Source organism: Microdochium trichocladiopsis, assembly GCF_020744255.1.
Source record: "Microdochium trichocladiopsis strain MPI-CAGE-CH-0230 chromosome Unknown B0I36scaffold_12, whole genome shotgun sequence".
NCBI classification, from domain to species: Eukaryota; Fungi; Ascomycota; class Sordariomycetes; order Xylariales; family Microdochiaceae; genus Microdochium; species Microdochium trichocladiopsis.
In genome coordinates, this window is record NW_025763555.1 from 1,221,926 (window position 1) to 1,241,091 (window position 19,166).

Below are 19,166 nucleotides of genomic sequence, written 5' to 3' on the forward strand. Positions count from 1 at the left end.
ATGATAGGCTCACTTACTTTATTGATGGGAGTCTTAGGTAGCAGCCCTTGTAGGATGTTTTGGCCCTATCGTTCGCCTTTGAAAGAGTGGCATCCTGTCGCCACATGCTACGGCCCATCACGTATCACGAGCCGATAAACATGTCCTCCGTGATCCCATTGCTGACACACATGCCTCTAAAGATACTTCCATACTTCCATAGATCCAAAGGTGGTCCCAGCTCGACGATTGCGCCCTTGTCCATGACACAGACCCTGTCGTATCGGATCACGGTGCGGAGCCGGTGTGCGATGGCGACGAGCGTCTTGCCGCGGAGCCCCGTCGCGAGGGTCTCCTGCACTTTCGCGTCCGTCTCCGGGTCGACACTGCTGGTGCCCTCGTCGACCAGCACGATTTTGGTCTCGCGCAGGAGGGCTCTAGCCAGCGCCATGAGCTGCCGCTGTCCAACCGAGAAGTTGAGCCCCTCGGCCTCGACGGGGGCGTCGAGCGTCACTAGAGATTCGTTGCGGCCCGTCTCCTCATTTATGCGCTCGCGGTCGCCTCCCTGAGACCCCTACTGCTGAAACGCCGGGTTCAGGTGCGCGCGACGGAGAGCAGCACAGAGTTCCAAGTCGGTGTGCTTGTTGAAAGGGTCAATGTTAGTCCTGACCGTGCCGTGGAAGAGTGTCGGGTCTTGCGGGATAATGGCTAGCGAGGAGCGTAGCTGGTGGAGACCGAGCTTGCTAATGTCGAGGCCGTCAATGGTAATACTGCCGCCAGCGATCTCAGTCAGGCGAAAGAGCGTGGACAAGATTGTGCTCTTCCGTGCGCCTGTGCGACCTATAATACCGATCCTCTCTCCGGCCCTAATCTGCAGTGAGAACCCATCGATCACCAGTGGAAGGCCTGGTCGGTAGCGCATCTGCACATCTTTGTACTCGATCGCACCGTGCTCTGGCCATGATGGTCGAACGGGCTCTCCGTCCAGTGGCGCCTCTTGCTCCAGGGAGTTTGTGTATTCAAGTAGGCGCTCCGTGTTGCTCGTGGCATTGTTAAGCTCAATCAGATACTTCACGACCGTCTGCATGATACCCACCATGGCGATGCTGTAAGTCAAGAGCAAGCTGGAGGGAGTCTCATGGGGACTGGGCCCAATCGCATGGGACGATTGACCTTGCATGGCACTCCCTGGCTCGAGCACATCAGGCTGCCACTGACAGGCCGGGCGGTGCGTACGTCACCACGCCTACCATACCAAAGAACCCTGTCTGATGAGACATGCCAGACATGTCTCTCCGCCTTGTCTGATGACGATGCACAGCAGTTCAGGCGCCTGGGTCCGCTCGACCACGCACATCGGCTCCCTCTTATCCTTCTAGCCTCCGCGTCTGTCAATGTAGACCACCTGCAAGCCAAGTTGCCGGAGCGGGCTCTGTGCAGATAAGTATCCACGACCGCGTGCACAGCCATGTCCACGCGCGAAGGCGACAGTGATGGGCCAGCTCTCCTGAGCGCGGAGACGGCGCCTCTACTTGGACGTGAGCCCACAACCGGCAGCCCGTCCGCACAGCACATCCCGCCACAGGAACACGGGCTCAAGCCACAATCTCGCTGCGATTGGCACTGGTTTTCCGTCGTCGCCCTCGTCATTGTGACATCCATCGTCTCGGACATCGGTGAAGATTTGTACGGCGCGCCGCGACTTCGACTGTTCGAGTCAGCCATCTGCAAGCGCTACTATGCCGAGCACAACCCTCTCCTCATCGACCCCGAAGGTAGTGTCCCTGAGAGGCACTGCAAGGTCGATCCAGTCCAGGAACGCCTCGCTGAGCTCTTGGGCTGGCTGTACTTCTCAAACAGCGTGCCGGCCATCCTGCTCCCCATCCCGTACGGCTACCTCGCTGACAAGTACGGCCGTCGATGGATTTTGGTCATGACCATGCTTGGCTTGACAATGTCTTACGCTCTGCCCTTGTATCTTGTGAGCCGTTAGACGACCCCTGTCGTGCTAACTCATGCTGGGAAAGCTAACGAGATGGCTAGGTCGGAGTAGTCGAGGCACCGACTGGCCTGGTCTGCCTGTCTTCTCTGTTCTTTCTCCTCGGCGGCGGCCCAACAACCGGGACCACTCTGCTCACAACCATTGTTGCAGATGTGGTGCCATCTGAGCTGAGGTGAGCCAATGCACATCTGGTCACAAAATGTTGCCTGGTCGTGCCGTCCCAGTTCCGTTGCTAACATCTCCTGCGCCCTGACAGGGCCACAGTGTTCTTCTACCGGTTTTGCACCGACCTAGTCGCAGACCTCACACTTCCGCCAGTCACTGCCTATCTCATGCCAGTCGACATTTGGGTTCCTTTGCTTGGGGGTGTCATGTTTCAAGGCATCGCTGCTTTGATGACCGCCATGATACCCGAGACTCTACCGTATCCGCTCACGCCGCGTGGCACTACTACTGGTCCGGGGAGCCTGGCCGTGCCGCAACCTGTACCAAGCAGTCAGTCAGAAACATCAAAGCGAGCAACAGTCTACCAAGGCTTTAGATCCCTCGTGCGGGAGACCGCAGCCTCTTTTAGCTTTGTCACAAGCCACTCCGCCATTCGCGGTCTGGTTTTGACATTTCTGATCTCAAAGGTCGGCAGCCAATCGACAAATGTGCTCTACCAGTACGTCTCGAAACGCTATGGCTGGGCCTTGTCCAAGCTATGTGTGTCACAAAGAACTCGCAGCTTCTGTAAGACTGCATACGGAGAAGAGTTCTTGACCTGGCCGCTGACGTCTATCTATGCGCGCGCATAGGCAGGACTACTGCTCTCTGTCCGTGCTGCTGTTAACATTATGCTTTGCACTGCTATGCTACCCGCTCTGTCGAGATACTTGCTAGGTAGGATGGACGCTTCTGCCAAGGACTTCCTCATCGCAAAGGGCAGTATAGTGCTGTTAGTGGCTGGCTGTTTCGGCCTGTTCCTCGCCGCCTCGGCAGCTGGCATGATCATAAGTATGTGCGTCTGAAAGGCCCTGTCTGGTTTCTTGACCCCTGAATCATCACTGCCGCAATATCTTCACTGGAGGTGTTTACATACTAAATATTCTGTGTCAAGGCCTCGTTCTGTTTACCTTGGGTACAGGCTTACCCTGACGCACATCCCGGAGACTGGTTTTCCGAGCCTGCTGCCGTCCTTTTCCGGAAGTTATCAAGCACATAGCGACAGTCGACAGAGCTCGGCGCCATGGGAGGCCGCGTGGGGAGCCGAACCGCGGTCTCGGCAGGTCCAGATTCGCGATGGCGACAATCTGCGGGGAGGCAAAAAAGTATCTCATGATGTGATTATAAAGGCAACGCATCGACTGCACCAGAAACCCAGATCTGACCATCATCATCATCATCATCATCATCACCACAACACATAACCACACCACATCAGATCTCCCAAGCTTCCACACGACTTCAGTCCTTGATCTGTCCACATCGATCCAGTCATCTCATTTCCCCGCTTTCCATTTTCCACACTATTCACCATGGGTTCTGCCAACACGGTCGGTTTTGACGTCAGCGGCCTTGTCCCCGCTCCTGTCACGCCTTTCACTCGCGACGGCGCTGTCGATTATCCGGCTATTCAGCGCCTTGGTTCATGGCATGGCAGCATCGAGGGTGTCAAGGGCCTCGTGGTTTTGGGTCACGCTGGAGAGGGCACTTTCTTGACGCAGGATGAGCAGATTGCCGTGATCAAGGCTTTCGTCAAATCAACAGACGGCCGCGTTCCTGTCATTGCTGGCATTACTGGAGAGGGTACTGAGGTAGCTGCTCTCGAGGCCAAGCGCGCTCGTGAAGCTGGAGCCGCCGCCGGTCTGCTCTACCCCAGTCATGGCTGGCTTCGTTTTGGCTACCAGCCTGGCGCGCCCCAGGACCGCTACAGGCGCGTCTACGAGGTCTCAGGCCTGCCTCTGATCCTCTTCCAGTACCGTGACAACACCAAGGCCACCTACAACCTGCAAACCATGCTCGACATCTCTGCGCAACCGGGTGTCTTCGCCATGAAGAATGGCGTGCGCAACATGCGCCGCTGGGACACCGAGATTCCCGTCATTCGCAAGCAGCGCCCTGAACTGCAGATTCTCACGTGCCACGACGAGTACCTCCTCCACACTGCCTTTGACGTCGACGGCATGCTTGTCGGCTATGGCAACATCGCGCCCGAGCTCCTTCTTGAGCTCATTGCTGCCGGAAAGGCCAAGGACTACAAGAAGGCCCGTGCCGTCCACGACAAGCTGTTGCCCGTGACGAAGGCTGTCTACCATCGCGGCTCCCACATGGAGGGTACTGTCGCTCTCAAGCACGCTCTTGTCGCCCGGGGTATCCTGGAGCATGCTACCGTCCGCTCACCACTTCTCCCTCTTGAGGATAGTGCGGAGAAAGAAATCAACTTGGCCGTGGCAGCCTCTCAACTTCCCCGCGTGGCTTGAGCGGCACTGGATTCTCCGGGTCATTTGTATAAGCATAGCACGGACTTGCATTTCCTTTAAAGCCTTGGGCCCTTTATGTATATACGGATTGATAGGGTCAACTCAATTCCCATTGGCTACTTTCTATATTTTTCATACGTTGAAGTTAGTGTTGTAATATCCACTTCAGAATGATGTGGCACCTCTTTCGCGCCATTCTATATTAATCCAGTATCAGTTGACGGTTCATGATCGAAGATGATCTGTGAGAGAAGGGTTTAGCTTTGATTTTCTATTCATGATCGGAGTCCTCATTAATTAGTTGATTGAACCGAAACTCCCAGGGCCGCGTGTGACAGTGAATAATCAGCGGTTGTCAGAAGCAAGTGAGTTGCAATCTTGCCAGTTCGGCCTACACAGAAATGGGGTGTCGCGCAGCTCTGTAGAATGGTTTTGCGTCAATCAATACGTCACTGTAAGTTGCTGGAGCTTACCTGCAAGTTGAGCGTCGATTCTCATATGTTGACACTTGAACATGTGACTCTGATCATAGACGCGCCGAGCAGAGTCGTAACACTCTACGACAACAAGCGCTTATCCCTTATTGTCGCCTATTGCGCTTTGTGCCGTGCCTAGATGTCTTAGCACTCGAACTCCTACCGCTTCCAGCTCCTCTAGTAAGCTCAACTCAATATCCAATAGATAGCCATATCGAGTTCCGAGAGGTCCCTCAAGGTCATCGTGCATCAAGACAGTACTGGAGAGTGCTATCCCAATCAGCTAGATATCCTCAAAGTCACAGGAATGGTCATTTACGTCGTTTATACCGGCCCACATCAAGTCCTTTCTGTTTTGGAAGCATCTTCCGATCAAACCCACTCTCCTGTGGCCAGTTATAGCCACGTGCCGTACAGCTCTGGGAGAATGACGAAGTTCTTCAAGTAACTATGGGTATACTTGAAATTCTATTCTCGCAAATCTGATTCACTGTACGTGGCAAGATAAACCTCTTGCACTTCTACATATGTGGTTGTCTAAGCGACTGTTCTCGAGTACCAATTGGTTCCGAAGTGTACTCATATCAAAGCTTTGCACCCAACTCCCTCCTAACCCCGAGGGGCGAAGTAGGAGGGGCCGGGCACTGGTTTTCACTCCGATGTAAGGGCCATTGACGGATTAGCAAATCGGCAATATGCGTAGGAGTTTGCGCAGCAGAGAACTTCGTGGATGACACCAAATTCCGGATGTGAGGGGGAGGGACGGTGTCCAAGCGTTGCAGCGCCCGGGATAGGCGTCAAGGGCTGCTGGAGAGATACTCACTTACCGAGGGCGAGGCGCATACAACATGGGGACTTGCACTTCTACCCCAGTCTTCACAAAATCATGGCACAGGTGCAGCGACGTCATATTGTACATGTCCGACCCACTTGAGGCTGACTTCGCAAGCTAGAGTTCTCGATTTGCGAGGGTCATACTAGTGAGCCGCTTGAGGGGGCATAGTGGCATACAGCAAATTCGCCGGACCCGTCAAAACGCAGGAAGGTGAAATCGATCCTTTGACCAGTTGGGTTCGGAGTATCTACGGAAGGCGTTCATGCAATCCAAGCTCATGCAAAGTTTGCTGCAAGCAGAGGATCGAGATTTTGTCTCCGTGGACAAGGAAATGGCCATGACCGAAGCAAGTAATTTTCGCCGTCCTCCTTGGGGAACTCGCAGCCAATACTCGCTCAGCACGCTCTCGTTGGGCCGTCGGAGGATTCATCGGCCGGTAGCTGGCCGACGGCCCGACCTCGGAATTAGCGGTAGCCACCTCCAACCCTAGTCACGAACCACGCGCGCCCGCCTGACCTGGGGTATTGCGGGGGAATGCGGAGACCCCATGCTTCTTCAAATGTTCCTCAGTCCCGACGGATTCCATGGCAAGCACTAACGGAAGCCGCGAGACATAAAGAGCCCGTCTTCCGCCGATCTCTGCATACGAGGCTACACTACACCACTTGTCCCTCCGCCCTGAGGTCTCGAAAACCATCTCAATATCGGCAGTCACTGCGTTTCTCTCGCGAGAGTTCGGTTAAGAAATTCGCAAGGTCGTCACCATGGCCGATTCAAAGCCCGTCGCCGCGTCCCTGGCAGTGAAGCCCGCCGAGAAACTGCCCGACGTTGACCACGTCGATATAGTAAAGACTGGGTCTGGCGATGACGAGGTCCCGCCCGTCATCTCTGCATTCGCAGAGTTGACCCGTAACCAAGCCATGTGGAAGTTCAAGAGGCTGTATCTCAATGGCCTCCTCGTCTGCGTGGCCGCGTTGTGAGTAGGCTCGAAGTTGAAAATTTATTCTCTCTATGCATGGAATGAGACTAATCATCACATCTTGCACACACAGATACGCGGGCTACGCCAATTCGGTGGTCGGTAGCATCGTTGCGAATCAAGGGTTTATCAACTACTTTGGATCGACAAGAGACCCTGCTACGGGAAAGCTCGCTCTCAATCCCCAATATGTATCTCTGTGGGGTGCCATTTATTCGATTGCGCAGATTCTCATTCAGGTCATGGCGCCGTGGGCATCTGACAGGTTCGGGCGCAAGCTTTGCATGTGGCTGATCAGCCTGTTCATCGTCATTGTACGTTCTTTCCGGCTGAGATATCATTTCACAGGTGGCATAGCTGGGTCTGACTTTAGCTTGGCGTCTCTAGTCCATCATCATTCAGGTCGTCTCAACCCAGTGGTACCACATCCTCATTGCGCGATTCATCGCTGGCTTTGCCGGTGGCATGATGGGCACAGCCGTTATGGTGTACATGTCCGAGATCTCGCTGCCCCAATTCCGTGGAGCTCTCCTTGGGGCGTTTTCGCTCGGCTTTGCCCTGGGGCAGGTCTTCCTTGCTGTTGCCTTCAAGATCCTTGCGGACTACAACCCAATGGCCTTCCGGAACGCGTTCTATTCGGAGTTTGTGTTCACCGGCCTGTGGCTGCTCGTCATGTTGTGGCTCCCAGAGTCCCCCGCTTGGTATGCCAGCAAGGGACGCGAAGAGGAAGGCAAAAAAGCTCTGCGCAGGCTCGTCGGTGTGATCGACAGCTACGATATTGACCACGAGTTCGCCGTTATCCGTTACGACTTTGAACAATCACAGGCAAAGCGTAAAGCCACTCAATCCGATTGGGGTGCCATCTTCAAGAACAAGATCAATCTCCAGCGCGCATTTGTCTCTGCCATCCCATTCACATTGCAGAATATCGTTGGTGTGCCTCTCATGTTTGGCTACACGACGTACTTCTTCCAGCTCGCAGGCGTCGCCGATCCTTTCCTTGGCAACATGGTCAAGCAGCTCGTGCTCGTTGTCGGCATCATCGTCTCGTTCTACACTGTCGACATTGTCGGACGCCGTCCCTTGGTTCTGTACGGCACCTTGGCCATGGCCGTACTGACCTTCCTCGTCGGCTGTCTGAGCTTTGTCACCATGACCGCAGCTTCAGGTGCAGCTCTGGTTGCGCTTTGTTGCCTATGGGCGTTTGTCTATGCGAACACCCTTGCACCCATTGGATGGCTGTCGCTTGTCGAGATCTCCAGCCCTAGTGTCCGCGCGAAGACAACCTCGATTGCCGTCACAATCCAGTACCTTACTGGAATCCTCTTTGTAAGCTTGCATCTCGAACGCTGGCAGCTCTCACTGGCGCGACCGCACATTGCCAGTTTCAAATGCTAATCCAGACCACGTCTGCATAGAACTACACTGTTCCGCTCATGCTGTCGAACCAGTACGCCGGATGGGGCACCAAGATTGGGTTCTTCTTTGCGGGAATCAGCGGCCTCATGCTTATTCCAATCTTCTTCTTCTATCCCGAGACCAAAGGCCGCACATATGCGGAGATTGACGAGCTCTACCAACGTGGGATCCCGGCTTGGCGTTTCAATGCAACAAAGACGCATGCTCAAGAAGAAATTGAGGCCTTGAGAGGCGTAGGCACCCTCGCGCAGTAGGCAAGAACTGGCTGGCGTTCGAAAAACGACAACGGAAACCTTGCGTCGACCGTGGCTTAGCCAGCATCTTTAGTGACAGAAAAGCAGCAATGCTAATTCACGAGCTGTTTAGCATAGCTACTAATAAATTAGTCCGAAGTATTTGCTTAACTTCGCCTGGGGCTTGTTCATTGATATGCACCATTGCAACACTCGGGCCAGGCTGGACGGAACCAGAGTACGTAAGCGGTGACTTTCTTGACCGAGACAATATCCTACTGCTAAATGTTACCGAGATTGGCTGGGTACATCATGTCCTCAAAACTAATGATTCTGTCCATGTCCAAAAAGTCATTGTCCATCAGCATGTCGGAAAAGGCCGAGAATTGGGCAACGTTATGCGGCTCTTGCTCAACACCATTATTCGCAATTGGTTTATCACTGTCGGCCCTGCTGCTTGGGCCCAAACGTTGTGCCGCCAGCCAGGGCGGTTCGCTATCATTTCTTCCAATCGGCCTATTTTGCGGATCGCTCGGTGGCGGGAGTCCTGTGTCTTGTGGGCGAGGGAATGTGGACTTCGCAACCTGACCAGCCTTTGGAGCCTCAGAGCGAAACGGTTCTTGTGAGTTTGAGGGATCCTGCTCCTGCGCTTGTTGGCCAAGCGTGGGTACCAGATGTGGCGGCTGCGGCAATACAGAAGGTGTGAGCTCGGCGCTGGACCCTGTCATGCTCAGCTGGCGGTCAGGATTGTTGTACATGTCCCTTTGTAGTACGAGCAGCTGCTGTGCCAGCTGTGAGAAAAAGGACGGCTGTGGTCTTTGGTCATGTAGCTCGCCTGCAGCCTCGTCGAACATGGCCCTCCAGTGGCGGTGCATCAGTTCCAGCCCCTCCACAATCAGCATAAACTGGTCTTGGAGCCGTGTCTTGTAGTACTGATGGTGGACTATTTCGCACGCAGTTTGACGTTTGTCAGCAGGGTACACATGGTCAAGCGAGCGGGGATCTCGGTCGCACCTAAAAGAAGTTTCGCGCTCACGAACGCGCAGATACCCATCTGCGGTGACACTGGTCGGTTGGGCCCCAGCCCGCGCAGATATTGCTGAATGATTGAGGTTGTCTCGAGCGCCGCATCCAGGCAAGTCTCTGCACTGAGCTGGCTCGGGAGACGCAGATAGCGCACGTCAGCGCTGGGATATGCGATCATTTGGTGAAGCAGGATCATAGATATGTTGTGGTTGGCGTTCGCGATGGTCATGTTGGGATCCATGACACCAGGCATGTTCCCTCGGGACATCCCAGAATCTTTCCACTGATTGGGCAGATGCATCTTCCATCTGCAAGGACAAGACTGGTCAGTCTACCCTAGAGCTAGACAAGGCGTGTCAGAAGCCAAACGTACTGTACTAGTCGAAGGTCGATTTCCTTGAAACGGGTCAACCAGCTGGAAAGCTCGCTCGGATTGCGCGAACCGATGCTCTCCTGAAGAAAACCTGACGTGACCTGGCTCAGAGACTCGATGGACTCGATGTAATACCCGAAAGCGCCAACGTTAGTCATGCTGTCACCACCGTGACCATCCCACCGCCGAGACTCCATCAAAGCAAGCCGCCTGACTGCGGTGGACCTAGTTTTACGACCCGAGCTCTCGTAGTGAGTCGGAAGAGGAGCCGTCGGCGTTCTGATCGTGGCCGTCGAGCGGTCCCAGATGCCGAAGTACGGCGTCTCAGCGGGCTTGTTGTGAAACCAGTTCCCGCCATCAACTGGAAGACGGCGGGACACGTCGGAAGCAGTCAGACTCGTATTCCATCTGCGGTACCACAAAATGTCAGTAGGTTATGGTGATAAAACAAACGGCCAGGAGCGAATGCGGATTACCCCTGGGACAAGGACGAGAACCTGTGCGCCGTAAACAACAGTCAGCCATCTTGTTTCTGCGCCGAGTAACGATGGGCCACCACCACGATGGATGGCAGTACCTGTCCAGGATGAAGACATTCCAGAATACTCTTCGCCTTTCTTCTTCATCTAGCCAATTCTCGGTCGCAGGCAAAGCTGCTACGGTCGGTACCAATGCAGGACGGGCAGCGCGGTCGTCGTTTTCGACGGAAAGTCCCAAGTACTCGACGGTTCTGGTCAACGACCCTATCAGTGGCCATGCAGCGGCCATATTCCCATCGCCAATCTGAGACTGTAATTAACGGCTGCTTTTCGAACACATGGTCGTCTTCCCCCTCACGGGTAGAGCTTACCTCCATGAATGCTAAGATGATCAATGCCTGTACATTCTCAATTTGGAGACCAGCCATGGCTGCCAGCAGTACTTCGCGCTTGAGTTTCTTCACCAGTGCATCGACATATTCTGTGCTGGGGCGACATCCTCCTATGGATAGGAATCGTAGCGAGGCCATCGTCATGGCGCGCAAGACAATCATGAGTGTCTCACGCCTTGCTGAATCATCTAGAGCAGAGCGAATGGCCAGCTCGTGGAGCATTGGCACCCATATGTGGATGCGTACAAAGTACGCGTCGACCATGTCTCGCATTAAGTCGACAAGTACATGCTCGGGAAATGGTGGGAAGCCTTCTACAGTGAACAGCTGCTCCAGGTAGCTTATAGACGACTGTGGTTGCCGATGTTTGGCTGTGAAGCTGTCGGGGTCATTATCGGACCTTGGACGTTTGCGCGAGCTGTTCTGTGCTTGACCCTCAGAAGTCCCGGGACTTTCGAATCTGTCCTGGGACCTCGACGCGCCATCTTGGCGAGCGCGGCCGAGGTGTCTTAGCTCCGCGGCCAGGTTCGAGCAAGCGCTGGCAAGGGCACCAATGCTGTCGGAAGGCAAGAGCGAAGCCTGTAGAGAGCCGCGTGGCGTTACATCTTCGTGGCCAGCAGCGTGGGTAGCCTGGGTCTGGCCAAAGACTGCTTTCTCGACCTGCGCAAGACGTTGGCTAAGACTGTCGACGACACCACCTTTGAGCCCCGGCTTGTTCCTTTGGCCATCGTAGGAGCAGGCAACCTCTGAGATGTCAGAAGTCAGCACGTTTCCAGCTGCTGGCCTGCGAGCGAGCCCTGGCGGGCATGGGACTCACGAAGACGCTCGCAGTTGGAGCACACAGGCGTCTGGCGGGAGCACCTCAGCTTCCGCCTGCGGCAGCCGGTGCACGACGGCAACACTGCCTCGGCCGCGTCGTTATCCACCGCCGCCATGATGAGGTGACATTGAGGAGGACGCCCAGGAGGGCATGTACAGCATGCAGGGCAACACACTCGGGCGTCCTTTGCAATCCACTCCCTTTGACGACCCCAGGCGCCGAGTCCACTCCTCCACCACCAGTGCCCAGCCACGGGCATAGCACGAGTCCTCATTTAGCTAGTACAGGTCAAGGGACTCCAACCGAGATCCGAACAATAGCCGTCCGGGCAAAATTGCCCGTGCCAGCTTCGGGCCTGGGGCGGGGACCCGGCGCCACTATTGCGGCACGGACGCCGCCGCCCAGGGTTACCTGCCTGCCCCCGTGCGGAGAAGTTGGAGATGGCTGTGGAGGGCAAGTCAAGGCTACAAACTTGCGAAGTGGAACTGCCATGGCAGACTTGCCGTGTCCTCCAATGTCTGTCCCCAGTCGGCTGCGCTTCGCCATCTTTTCCTCCTAGACTGCACTCACTTACTCTCGCATTGACTTACTGCATTTTTACTTGCCCCGTCGTGGCCACAACGTACCTGCAACATGCTGGGCCCCCAAGCCAATGCGCTTCGCGAGGTAGTCTCGTTAGACGGCATCTGGAACTTTGCTCTAGCTGCATCTCCAAATCTCGACGATGACCCTGCCTGGACGAGGACTTTGCCATCTACGCTACAAGCGCCGGTGCCTGCGAGCTACAACGACATCTTTACGGAGCGCGAGATCCAGAAGCATGTTGGCTGGGTCTTCTACCAGAGATCGGTGACGTTGCCATTCTCGTGGAGAGACAACCTCGTCATCATCCGCGTTGGTGCTGCGACGCACCGAGGCCGCGTCTATGTCAACGACACGTTTGTCGTCGAGCACCACGGCGGCTACATGCCATTCGAGGCTGACATTACCAGCATCGTACAGCCGAGAGAAACCTTCCGGCTCACCATCGCGGTGAACAACGAGCTTACTTGGGAGACCGTTCCCCCGGGTGAAATCGAGGTCGCTGCAGATGGCACGCGCAAGCAGATCGTCCGACACGACTTCTTCAACTACTCGGGCCTCCATCGGTCTGTGCAACTGTGCTGCATTCCCAAGAACCACATCACCGATGTCCGTGTCGTCACCGACGTCATTAATTCAGGCAACACGGGCATGGTCGAATATCAAGTCACGACCACCCAGTTATCCAGTAGCAACAACAAGGTCAAAGTCGCGCTCGTTGATGAGGCGGGGGTAACCGTGGCCGAGGCAGAGGGAGCTCAAGGCACGTTGACCATCGACTCCGTGCAGCTCTGGCAGCCCGGCGCTGCATATCTCTACCAGCTCCATGTCCGGCTCTTCTCCTCCACCGATTCGATCGCCGCGGATGAGTATAAGGTTAATGTCGGCATCAGGACCGTCAAGGTGGTGGGCAGACAGATCCACATCAACGAGAAGCCATTCTACTTTACGGGTTTCGGCAAACACGAGGACTACCCAGTGCGTGGCAAGGGCCACGACGCTGCCTTCATGGTCCACGACTATCAGCTCCTCAAATGGATGGGCGCCAACTCGTTCCGGACCTCCCACTACCCCTACGATGAAGCGTGGCTCGACTATGCAGACAGACATGGCGTTGTTGTCATCAACGAGACCCCTGCTGTCGGCATGAATCTGGCCATCATGGCCGGCTGGCATGGCAAAGCACACAAGCCGACCTTTTCCCCAGACACCTGCAGCGATGTGACACGCAAGAATCACGAGCACGCCCTGAGGGAGCTGATCCAACGTGACAAGAACCACCCCTGTGTTGTCATGTGGGTGATTGCCAACGAGCCCTCGTCACACGAGGAAACGTCTCGGCAATACTTTGAGCCCTTGACGGTACTCGCCCGGAAACTCGATCCCACCAGGCCCATCGGATATGCAAATGAGAAACAGGCCGGGCCCAAGGAGGACAAGATTATAGACTTGTTTGACGTCATCTGCCTGAATCGTTACTATGGCTGGTACATCTTTACAGGTGATCTCGCGGGAGCTGAAAAGGGCCTCGAAGCAGAGCTGCGCGAGTGGGAGGCCATGTATGGCAAGCCCATCATTATGACAGAGTACGGAGCCGACACCTTGGCCGGACTCCACACGGTCGGCGATGTGCCCTGGACTGAAGACTACCAGGTCGCGCTGCTGGAGATGACACATCGGGTGTTTGACAGGATTGAGAGCGTGGTCGGCGAGCACGTCTGGAACTTTGCCGATTTTCAGACTCCGACAGACTTCATCCTACGGATAGACGGCAACAAAAAAGGCGTCTTCACAAGGGACCGCAAGCCTAAAGCTGCTGCACGAACGCTTAGAAAGAGGTGGCTGGACCTTCAGAATAGAGCATCAAGCTAGAGTGGAGCTTTTTTCTTGCTCGGGATCTCCGGGCGGGCTACCCCAAGCTCCAAAACTTTTCCTGTGTTTGTGCGAGGCTTTCCATGTGCTGCACTCCTTAGAAATGCTCCACAACCTCTGGTGTCGGACATGGAAATTCCACCAGTCATGGAGCCACATGCGTGTCTGTTCTGCAGTCAGCGTCCTCCATACGTGAGATCCGCCACCGTGGGACCCCATGGGGGGCATTGAGGGGCTTTGGGGCACAACGAGATGAAAAGACGCGTCCCAATTAACGCGACTTTCCTGTCCAATTGTGGGGCGGCCCTCACAAACTTTAGCTAGCGCTGGGGGGGTTCGCTGGCCCGCCATGGTCGATAAGCTTCTCAAAGTGGAGCCGCATGTTTAATACTCTCCAGCATCAGGCATTGCGCCAGGGAGAATCATAGCCAGAATTTAGCGTATTAGGATTTGTCGTACTCCTTTCATCCTGCTGCTCTGCTGGCTACCAAGCACACCTACTTGCTGACAACTCACAATATCGATGGCAGCTTAATCTCTGGCGCACCCCAGTTTTCCATGGCGAGGTTTTTGGAGTCTTCGCCCTGCCGGCTAATGCTTTGTTTCAAACACTCCCTGTCTGTTGAACATCAATAATGTATAACGTACTCCACAAGCGACCCGCCCACACAAGCGACCCGCCCACTTTCTAGGCATTTACACGACAATGTATAAGTGCATTCAACCACAACGCCTCAAATTAATCAAAACTATTTAGAATCCTCTTCTTCAGAGATAGACTCAACTTTCTGACACGTACGCGCATTATGACCGGGCTCCCCGCAGACGCCACATCGTCGCGCGCGTGCTTCTGGCCTCCTCGCGCGACCACTATTCTGACTCGTTTCTGCCTGTAACTGCTGCGTCGCATCGATTTGATCCTTCAAGTCCTTTGCCTGATTAATTGTTAGGGATCCTCCTTTCTGTAGCTGCTTTCTCTTTGTACGGCGACGGCGGCTAAGGTGGTCATTTGCATCTCGAAGTTCGGCGAGTTCGTGGCGTACAAGGGTTTGCTCGTGCACCATCATTGCGATTCCTTTATTTAGCTGCCGTAAGCTTGCAATTATTGATGAAGGAGAGCTACCCTGATGCCGTACGATACGATTCTTGATGTATTCAGTCTGCGATTCGGCTTCAATCGGGTTGTTTGGCGTCTTCGAGACCCAGGGTGGCGGAAGGCCTGTAGAGGAACCTGGCGGTGTTGGCGTATGAGGCTTCACATCTAGCTGCGAAATGACGTATTCCGGGTCGTACGGTACTAGGCCAGTCGCTCTAAAGCCTGCCTGTATATTTGACTTCGAAATTGCAGCGTCGTACGCCTTGTAAAAGGCTGGGAGGAAGTCTTCCTTCGCGATGTGGGTAATGTGCGCCCGCATAAGACCTTCGATTTCATTTCCGTACGCCCGTTTTAGAGGTCCGAAGCACCCGACATCCAGAGGCTGGAGCTTATGCGACGAATGAGCAGGCATACAGAGCGTGATTATATTCTGGTCCTTGCAGTACAGCTCGAAATCGACCGAGTGGTGGCTCTCGTGGCCGTCGAGAATGAGGAGCCGGTAAGCGCCCTTCGTACGGCTCTTTGTATAAAAGTCGAAGTGCTTTGCCCATTCTAGGCCTTTCTCGTTCGTCGTCCAGCCGTTTTCAGTAAGCGTAATTACCCAGTTAGGCGGTAGAGGGCTTTCGGACGTCCAGGAGTCGAGGTGGACCTTGCCTGCGAAGATGATGTACGGCGGGATCGAATTGCCGGACGCCCCGATACCCTGGATTACTGTAACCCGTTCCCGATTCCCCTGTTGTACGGCTCTTGGCTTGCCGCGTCGATCGGAGGTTGTAACGACAGTCTCGGCGGAGATCTTGCCCATCGCGAAGCCTGTCTCGTCGAAGTTATAGATATCGTCGTCGTGTATCCCGTATTTCGCGATTATGTTTCGTACGAGTAAAAACCACGCGCGATACGCGTCCGGATCTTCGCAGAGGACTCTCTGATAGTCGATTCTTCGATTAAAACGCGTTCGGAGCTCAGGTCGTCGTCGTACGAAGTTTGTAGCCCAGTTCGTTCCGACGCGCGGCGCGTCGCGTGCGCCGAGGAGTCGATCCGCCATTTCTCGAACACCACTAAGTCGCGGCGGAAATGATCGCGAATCTAGGTCGATTACGTATCGTACGATGCTCTCCTCTTCGTACGGGGTCAATTTCTGGTTATGTGGTCGGGTATCACGTTTGCGCTCTACGCCACGTCGTCGGTCTCGGAGGGTTGTACGTGGGACATTATAGATTGATGCAGCCTTTCGAACACTTAATTTCGGGTTTGATTGAAGCGCGTTTAGCGCTAAGATAAGGTCGTGTTCGTTAGATTGCGCCATAAGAGGTAATGGTGGGAGAATGAAGGAAAAGATTGAGGATTTGTTGAGAGGGAAGAAAGTGGGCGGGTCGCTTGTATGGGCGGGTCGCTTGTGGATTACGTTATTCAATGTCCCCGTCCGGCTCCCAATAGGCGCACGGGTACCCGTGCGTATAATATTACACGGGTACCCGTGCAGATTCTGCTTACAGCTTAGCGTGTCTTAATTTCCGCCGACATCGCAATCCTGGATCCATATCCGGGGTGCACCCATATCAGCAGAAAAGGTCTGTCTTGACCTTCGCTAGTGACCTCAGGTGCTGTTTGACCTCCGATCACAGTATGTGCGTTGCCTTACACGTATAACGTATTTGACTTAACCTTTAACTATAATACACTCATCATCATCCCGGTGAAGAACTTGCTGCTCCTCACAGTCCTGTGCCGCCCTCCTCCACACATCACCCATACCTCTTCGATTAGCTAGACCGCTTGTCGACTCCTGGGCAACCTGAGCATCGATTCGCTCCGTCTCAGACCGATCCCAGTCCAAATATGCCATCATTTCTTCCCTTGTCCAGGCCCGTTCACCCTCTCGCGTTAAGCAACGCCTCGTCATTTGCTTATGGTCTAAGCACCAATCGTACTGCGCTTTACTATACCGTAATGGTAAACCCATTGCCTGCCGGTACATCTGGTTGCTCGCATAGGTACCCGGGAGTAGGGACTTCTTCCAGATCTCTCGCGTAGCGACGTATCTTTGGTAAATCGCTTTTGGGTCACTGTATTTTAAAGGCTGCTCCGGAGCTTGCTGGTGTTCTTCGGCGTACTCTGAGACGGGTTCTTTAGCTCGTCGTAAGGGCTGGTCGTTTTCTGAGAGCCGAGCTTCGATCTCTTCTAAGATCTGTTCCGTAATCCCTTCTTGGGCCGACGAGTTATTAAGAAGTTCGGGAATTGGCGACTCATGTTGAGGTCTGCACGTCGATAATTCAATCGTAGCTTCAGGTATCGACGTGTCGGCCGGCGGCTCTGGTGTTATTCGTAGCTGTTGCGATGCCGCCTCTACTCGAAGTTGTAGCTCTGCGTACTTTAGGGGGCATAATCGAGACGTCCTTGAATGACCTAGACGGTGACATCTAGTACAGGTTGAAGGTCCCTTTCGCTTAGCCGCGACTTCAACAGCTTCAAAGCCGCTAGGCTCCCTTCGGTTACTTGATCGCGGTAAAGAAGTGTTGGTACTAGTCATATCAATACGTTGGCGAGGCTCTTGGAGAAAAGGTTTCGCGCCGCTCCGGATTAGGTGCCAATGCGAATGGAAGTCTCCTAGATAAAGGGCTTTTCCTTCGGACAACAAAGCCTCAAGTTTGTGAACGCATGGTAGGCCTTGCGACCGAGAGAATATGCCTGTACAGCGTTGTAGCGGACTGCTCGTCTGGAGAAGCTTCCGCTGCTCTTCAACCTTTCGAAGAGCCTCGTGTGATACCCAACCCCGTACTACACCATAAAGTGGACCGGAAAGTTCGATCGGAGACCGAATCTGCTGTTTTGCCTGGTTGGACCTCAGCTCCCCAGGTTGGTTTATTAGCGCATGCTTAATAGCCCTCCAGGCCTCAAACAAATCGAGTGTCGACGTTTTCAGATGACTTTTAAGAAGTGCATGGACACCTTCGACGCGCGAAGTAACAACATTACCGAAATGAGGGTAGCTGTCAACCCAGGCCTTTACAAGCTTTTCCTTATACAGGTCAAGCCATGTCTCTTTAATGTAGGCCACGTCCCGTACATGCGTTGTAATATAGCGTTGTTCAAATGTCGACATACGGATGTCGAATATTGCCTCGGTGGGAGAACGAATAATTTGGTGCCAGTGCTGGTAAAAGTCATGCCACTCTTTCAGTCTCACAGATTTGTCGGCTTCGGAGTCCTGGAGTTGTAGCTGGATAGCGAATGAAGGCTGACAGTATCGAAGGACGGCTTTGTTCGCATGCCAAAGGCATAGCAATGAAGCAGCAGAAGGAAAGCATACTGCGATTGCGTTGATACAAGCAAGACATCGATCGGTAAGAATAACTGAAGGTAGGCGGGATTTGCTAATTTCGTAGAGTGACCGGAGGCGCTCTAGAGCCCAAACGAAATCTTCCTCGCTTTCTCCACTAAGAAATGCGAATGCGATACAGAAGGATCGTTGAGAAGCGTCTACTCCGATTATATCTAGGAGCGGCATTCCGTATTTGTTCGTTTTGTAGGTACAGTCGAGGATTAAAACATCCGGATAAGCTTGAAGATAGCTTAGCGACTCTGGATGGGCGAAAAGCACAGCCTTTACGCGGTTCTCCGAATCAAGTTGTAAACGGCTCCAGAAACCTTCATGGTCAAGCCGGTTAGCTAGGGCATTGATCGTGCTCTGCCCTTCGTACATCTCGCGCCTACTGTCCGCGATTCGGTTGTAGATATCTTGCTGCGTTGCAATCGAACTCGTGTTTTGGTGTATGTATGTTCGAATCTCCTTAGGTGCGACGCCAGCATTTGCGAGGCTAGATAGACGAGTGATCGTTTCCGTATCGAGTGCGCGATGCTTAGGATGGGCGGATGGGTGTAAACTTGGCTCGTGGTTGTGTTGGGCAAACTGCGGGTCGGGTCGGTGTCGTATTGTCCATGTGCCGCTGTCTCGTGACTCTTTTGCTAGTACAGAGAACGGACAGTTGGTACTTCGCGTAGATGTTTTTCGCTGGCGCGGTCTTCCAGAGGCGTAGTCGCGACATGATCGATCACATGCATATACGACTGAGAGCCTGCCTGTCTTTTCCTTTGTTGACCTTTTCGTAACAAAGGCGTAGCCTCTTGTGTACGCCCACTC

At 54.1% G+C, this 19,166-nt stretch overlaps 8 protein-coding genes across 8 annotated transcripts; 5 read left to right on the plus strand and 3 right to left on the minus strand.

The window, feature by feature from the left end:
• Nucleotides 1-124: 124 nt before the first annotated feature.
• On the minus strand, nucleotides 125-1,159 carry B0I36DRAFT_254418 (P-loop containing nucleoside triphosphate hydrolase protein; the record flags this gene model as incomplete). The annotated part of the gene is made up of 2 exons (XM_046150817.1): nucleotides 125-540; nucleotides 589-1,159. 2 exons carry the CDS (start codon nucleotides 1,157-1,159, stop codon nucleotides 125-127), a joined length of 987 nt encoding a protein of 328 aa, XP_046005997.1.
• A 146-nt stretch (nucleotides 1,160-1,305) lies between these two features.
• B0I36DRAFT_396705 (uncharacterized protein) lies at nucleotides 1,306-2,862 on the plus strand. The gene is made up of 4 exons (XM_046161560.1): nucleotides 1,306-1,909; nucleotides 2,023-2,153; nucleotides 2,238-2,686; nucleotides 2,783-2,862. Coding segments are annotated over exons 1-4 (1,044 nt in total). The 5' UTR covers nucleotides 1,306-1,447; the 3' UTR covers nucleotides 2,785-2,862.
• On the plus strand, nucleotides 2,805-3,132 carry B0I36DRAFT_337509 (uncharacterized protein). The gene is made up of 2 exons (XM_046155678.1): nucleotides 2,805-2,977; nucleotides 3,081-3,132. Exons 1-2 carry the CDS (start codon nucleotides 2,818-2,820, stop codon nucleotides 3,116-3,118), a joined length of 198 nt encoding a protein of 65 aa, XP_046005999.1. The 5' UTR covers nucleotides 2,805-2,817; the 3' UTR covers nucleotides 3,119-3,132.
• Nucleotides 3,133-3,367: 235 nt separating this feature from the next.
• On the plus strand, nucleotides 3,368-4,702 carry B0I36DRAFT_337510 (dihydrodipicolinate synthase). Its single transcript, XM_046155679.1, has 2 exons — nucleotides 3,368-4,602; nucleotides 4,677-4,702. Exon 1 carries the CDS (start codon nucleotides 3,499-3,501, stop codon nucleotides 4,441-4,443), a length of 945 nt encoding a protein of 314 aa, XP_046006000.1. The 5' UTR covers nucleotides 3,368-3,498; the 3' UTR covers nucleotides 4,444-4,602; nucleotides 4,677-4,702.
• Nucleotides 4,703-6,425: 1,723 nt separating this feature from the next.
• Nucleotides 6,426-8,406, plus strand: B0I36DRAFT_425614 (general substrate transporter; the record flags this gene model as incomplete). Its single annotated transcript, XM_046162342.1, has 4 exons — nucleotides 6,426-6,730; nucleotides 6,807-7,047; nucleotides 7,121-8,062; nucleotides 8,152-8,406. The coding sequence occupies exons 1-4, from the start codon at nucleotides 6,519-6,521 to the stop codon at nucleotides 8,404-8,406; spliced, it is 1,650 nt and encodes a 549-aa protein (XP_046006001.1). The 5' UTR covers nucleotides 6,426-6,518.
• A 260-nt stretch (nucleotides 8,407-8,666) lies between these two features.
• B0I36DRAFT_298715 (uncharacterized protein) lies at nucleotides 8,667-11,655 on the minus strand (the record flags this gene model as incomplete). Its single annotated transcript, XM_046151956.1, has 7 exons — nucleotides 11,473-11,655; nucleotides 10,635-11,401; nucleotides 10,362-10,567; nucleotides 9,785-10,192; nucleotides 9,400-9,719; nucleotides 8,962-9,328; nucleotides 8,667-8,826 (listed from the first exon to the last, which is right to left on the minus strand). Exons 1-7 carry the CDS (start codon nucleotides 11,588-11,590, stop codon nucleotides 8,667-8,669), a joined length of 2,346 nt encoding a protein of 781 aa, XP_046006002.1. The 5' UTR covers nucleotides 11,591-11,655.
• Nucleotides 11,656-12,007: 352 nt separating this feature from the next.
• On the minus strand, nucleotides 12,008-12,284 carry B0I36DRAFT_337515 (uncharacterized protein). The gene has a single exon (XM_046155680.1). The coding sequence runs from the start codon at nucleotides 12,227-12,229 to the stop codon at nucleotides 12,062-12,064; it is 168 nt and encodes a 55-aa protein (XP_046006003.1). The 5' UTR covers nucleotides 12,230-12,284; the 3' UTR covers nucleotides 12,008-12,061.
• A 307-nt stretch (nucleotides 12,285-12,591) lies between these two features.
• Nucleotides 12,592-13,960, plus strand: B0I36DRAFT_337516 (glycosyl hydrolase family 2, TIM barrel domain protein). The gene has a single exon (XM_046155681.1). It carries the CDS (start codon nucleotides 12,709-12,711, stop codon nucleotides 13,927-13,929), a length of 1,221 nt encoding a protein of 406 aa, XP_046006004.1. The 5' UTR covers nucleotides 12,592-12,708; the 3' UTR covers nucleotides 13,930-13,960.
• Nucleotides 13,961-19,166: the final 5,206 nt, after the last annotated feature.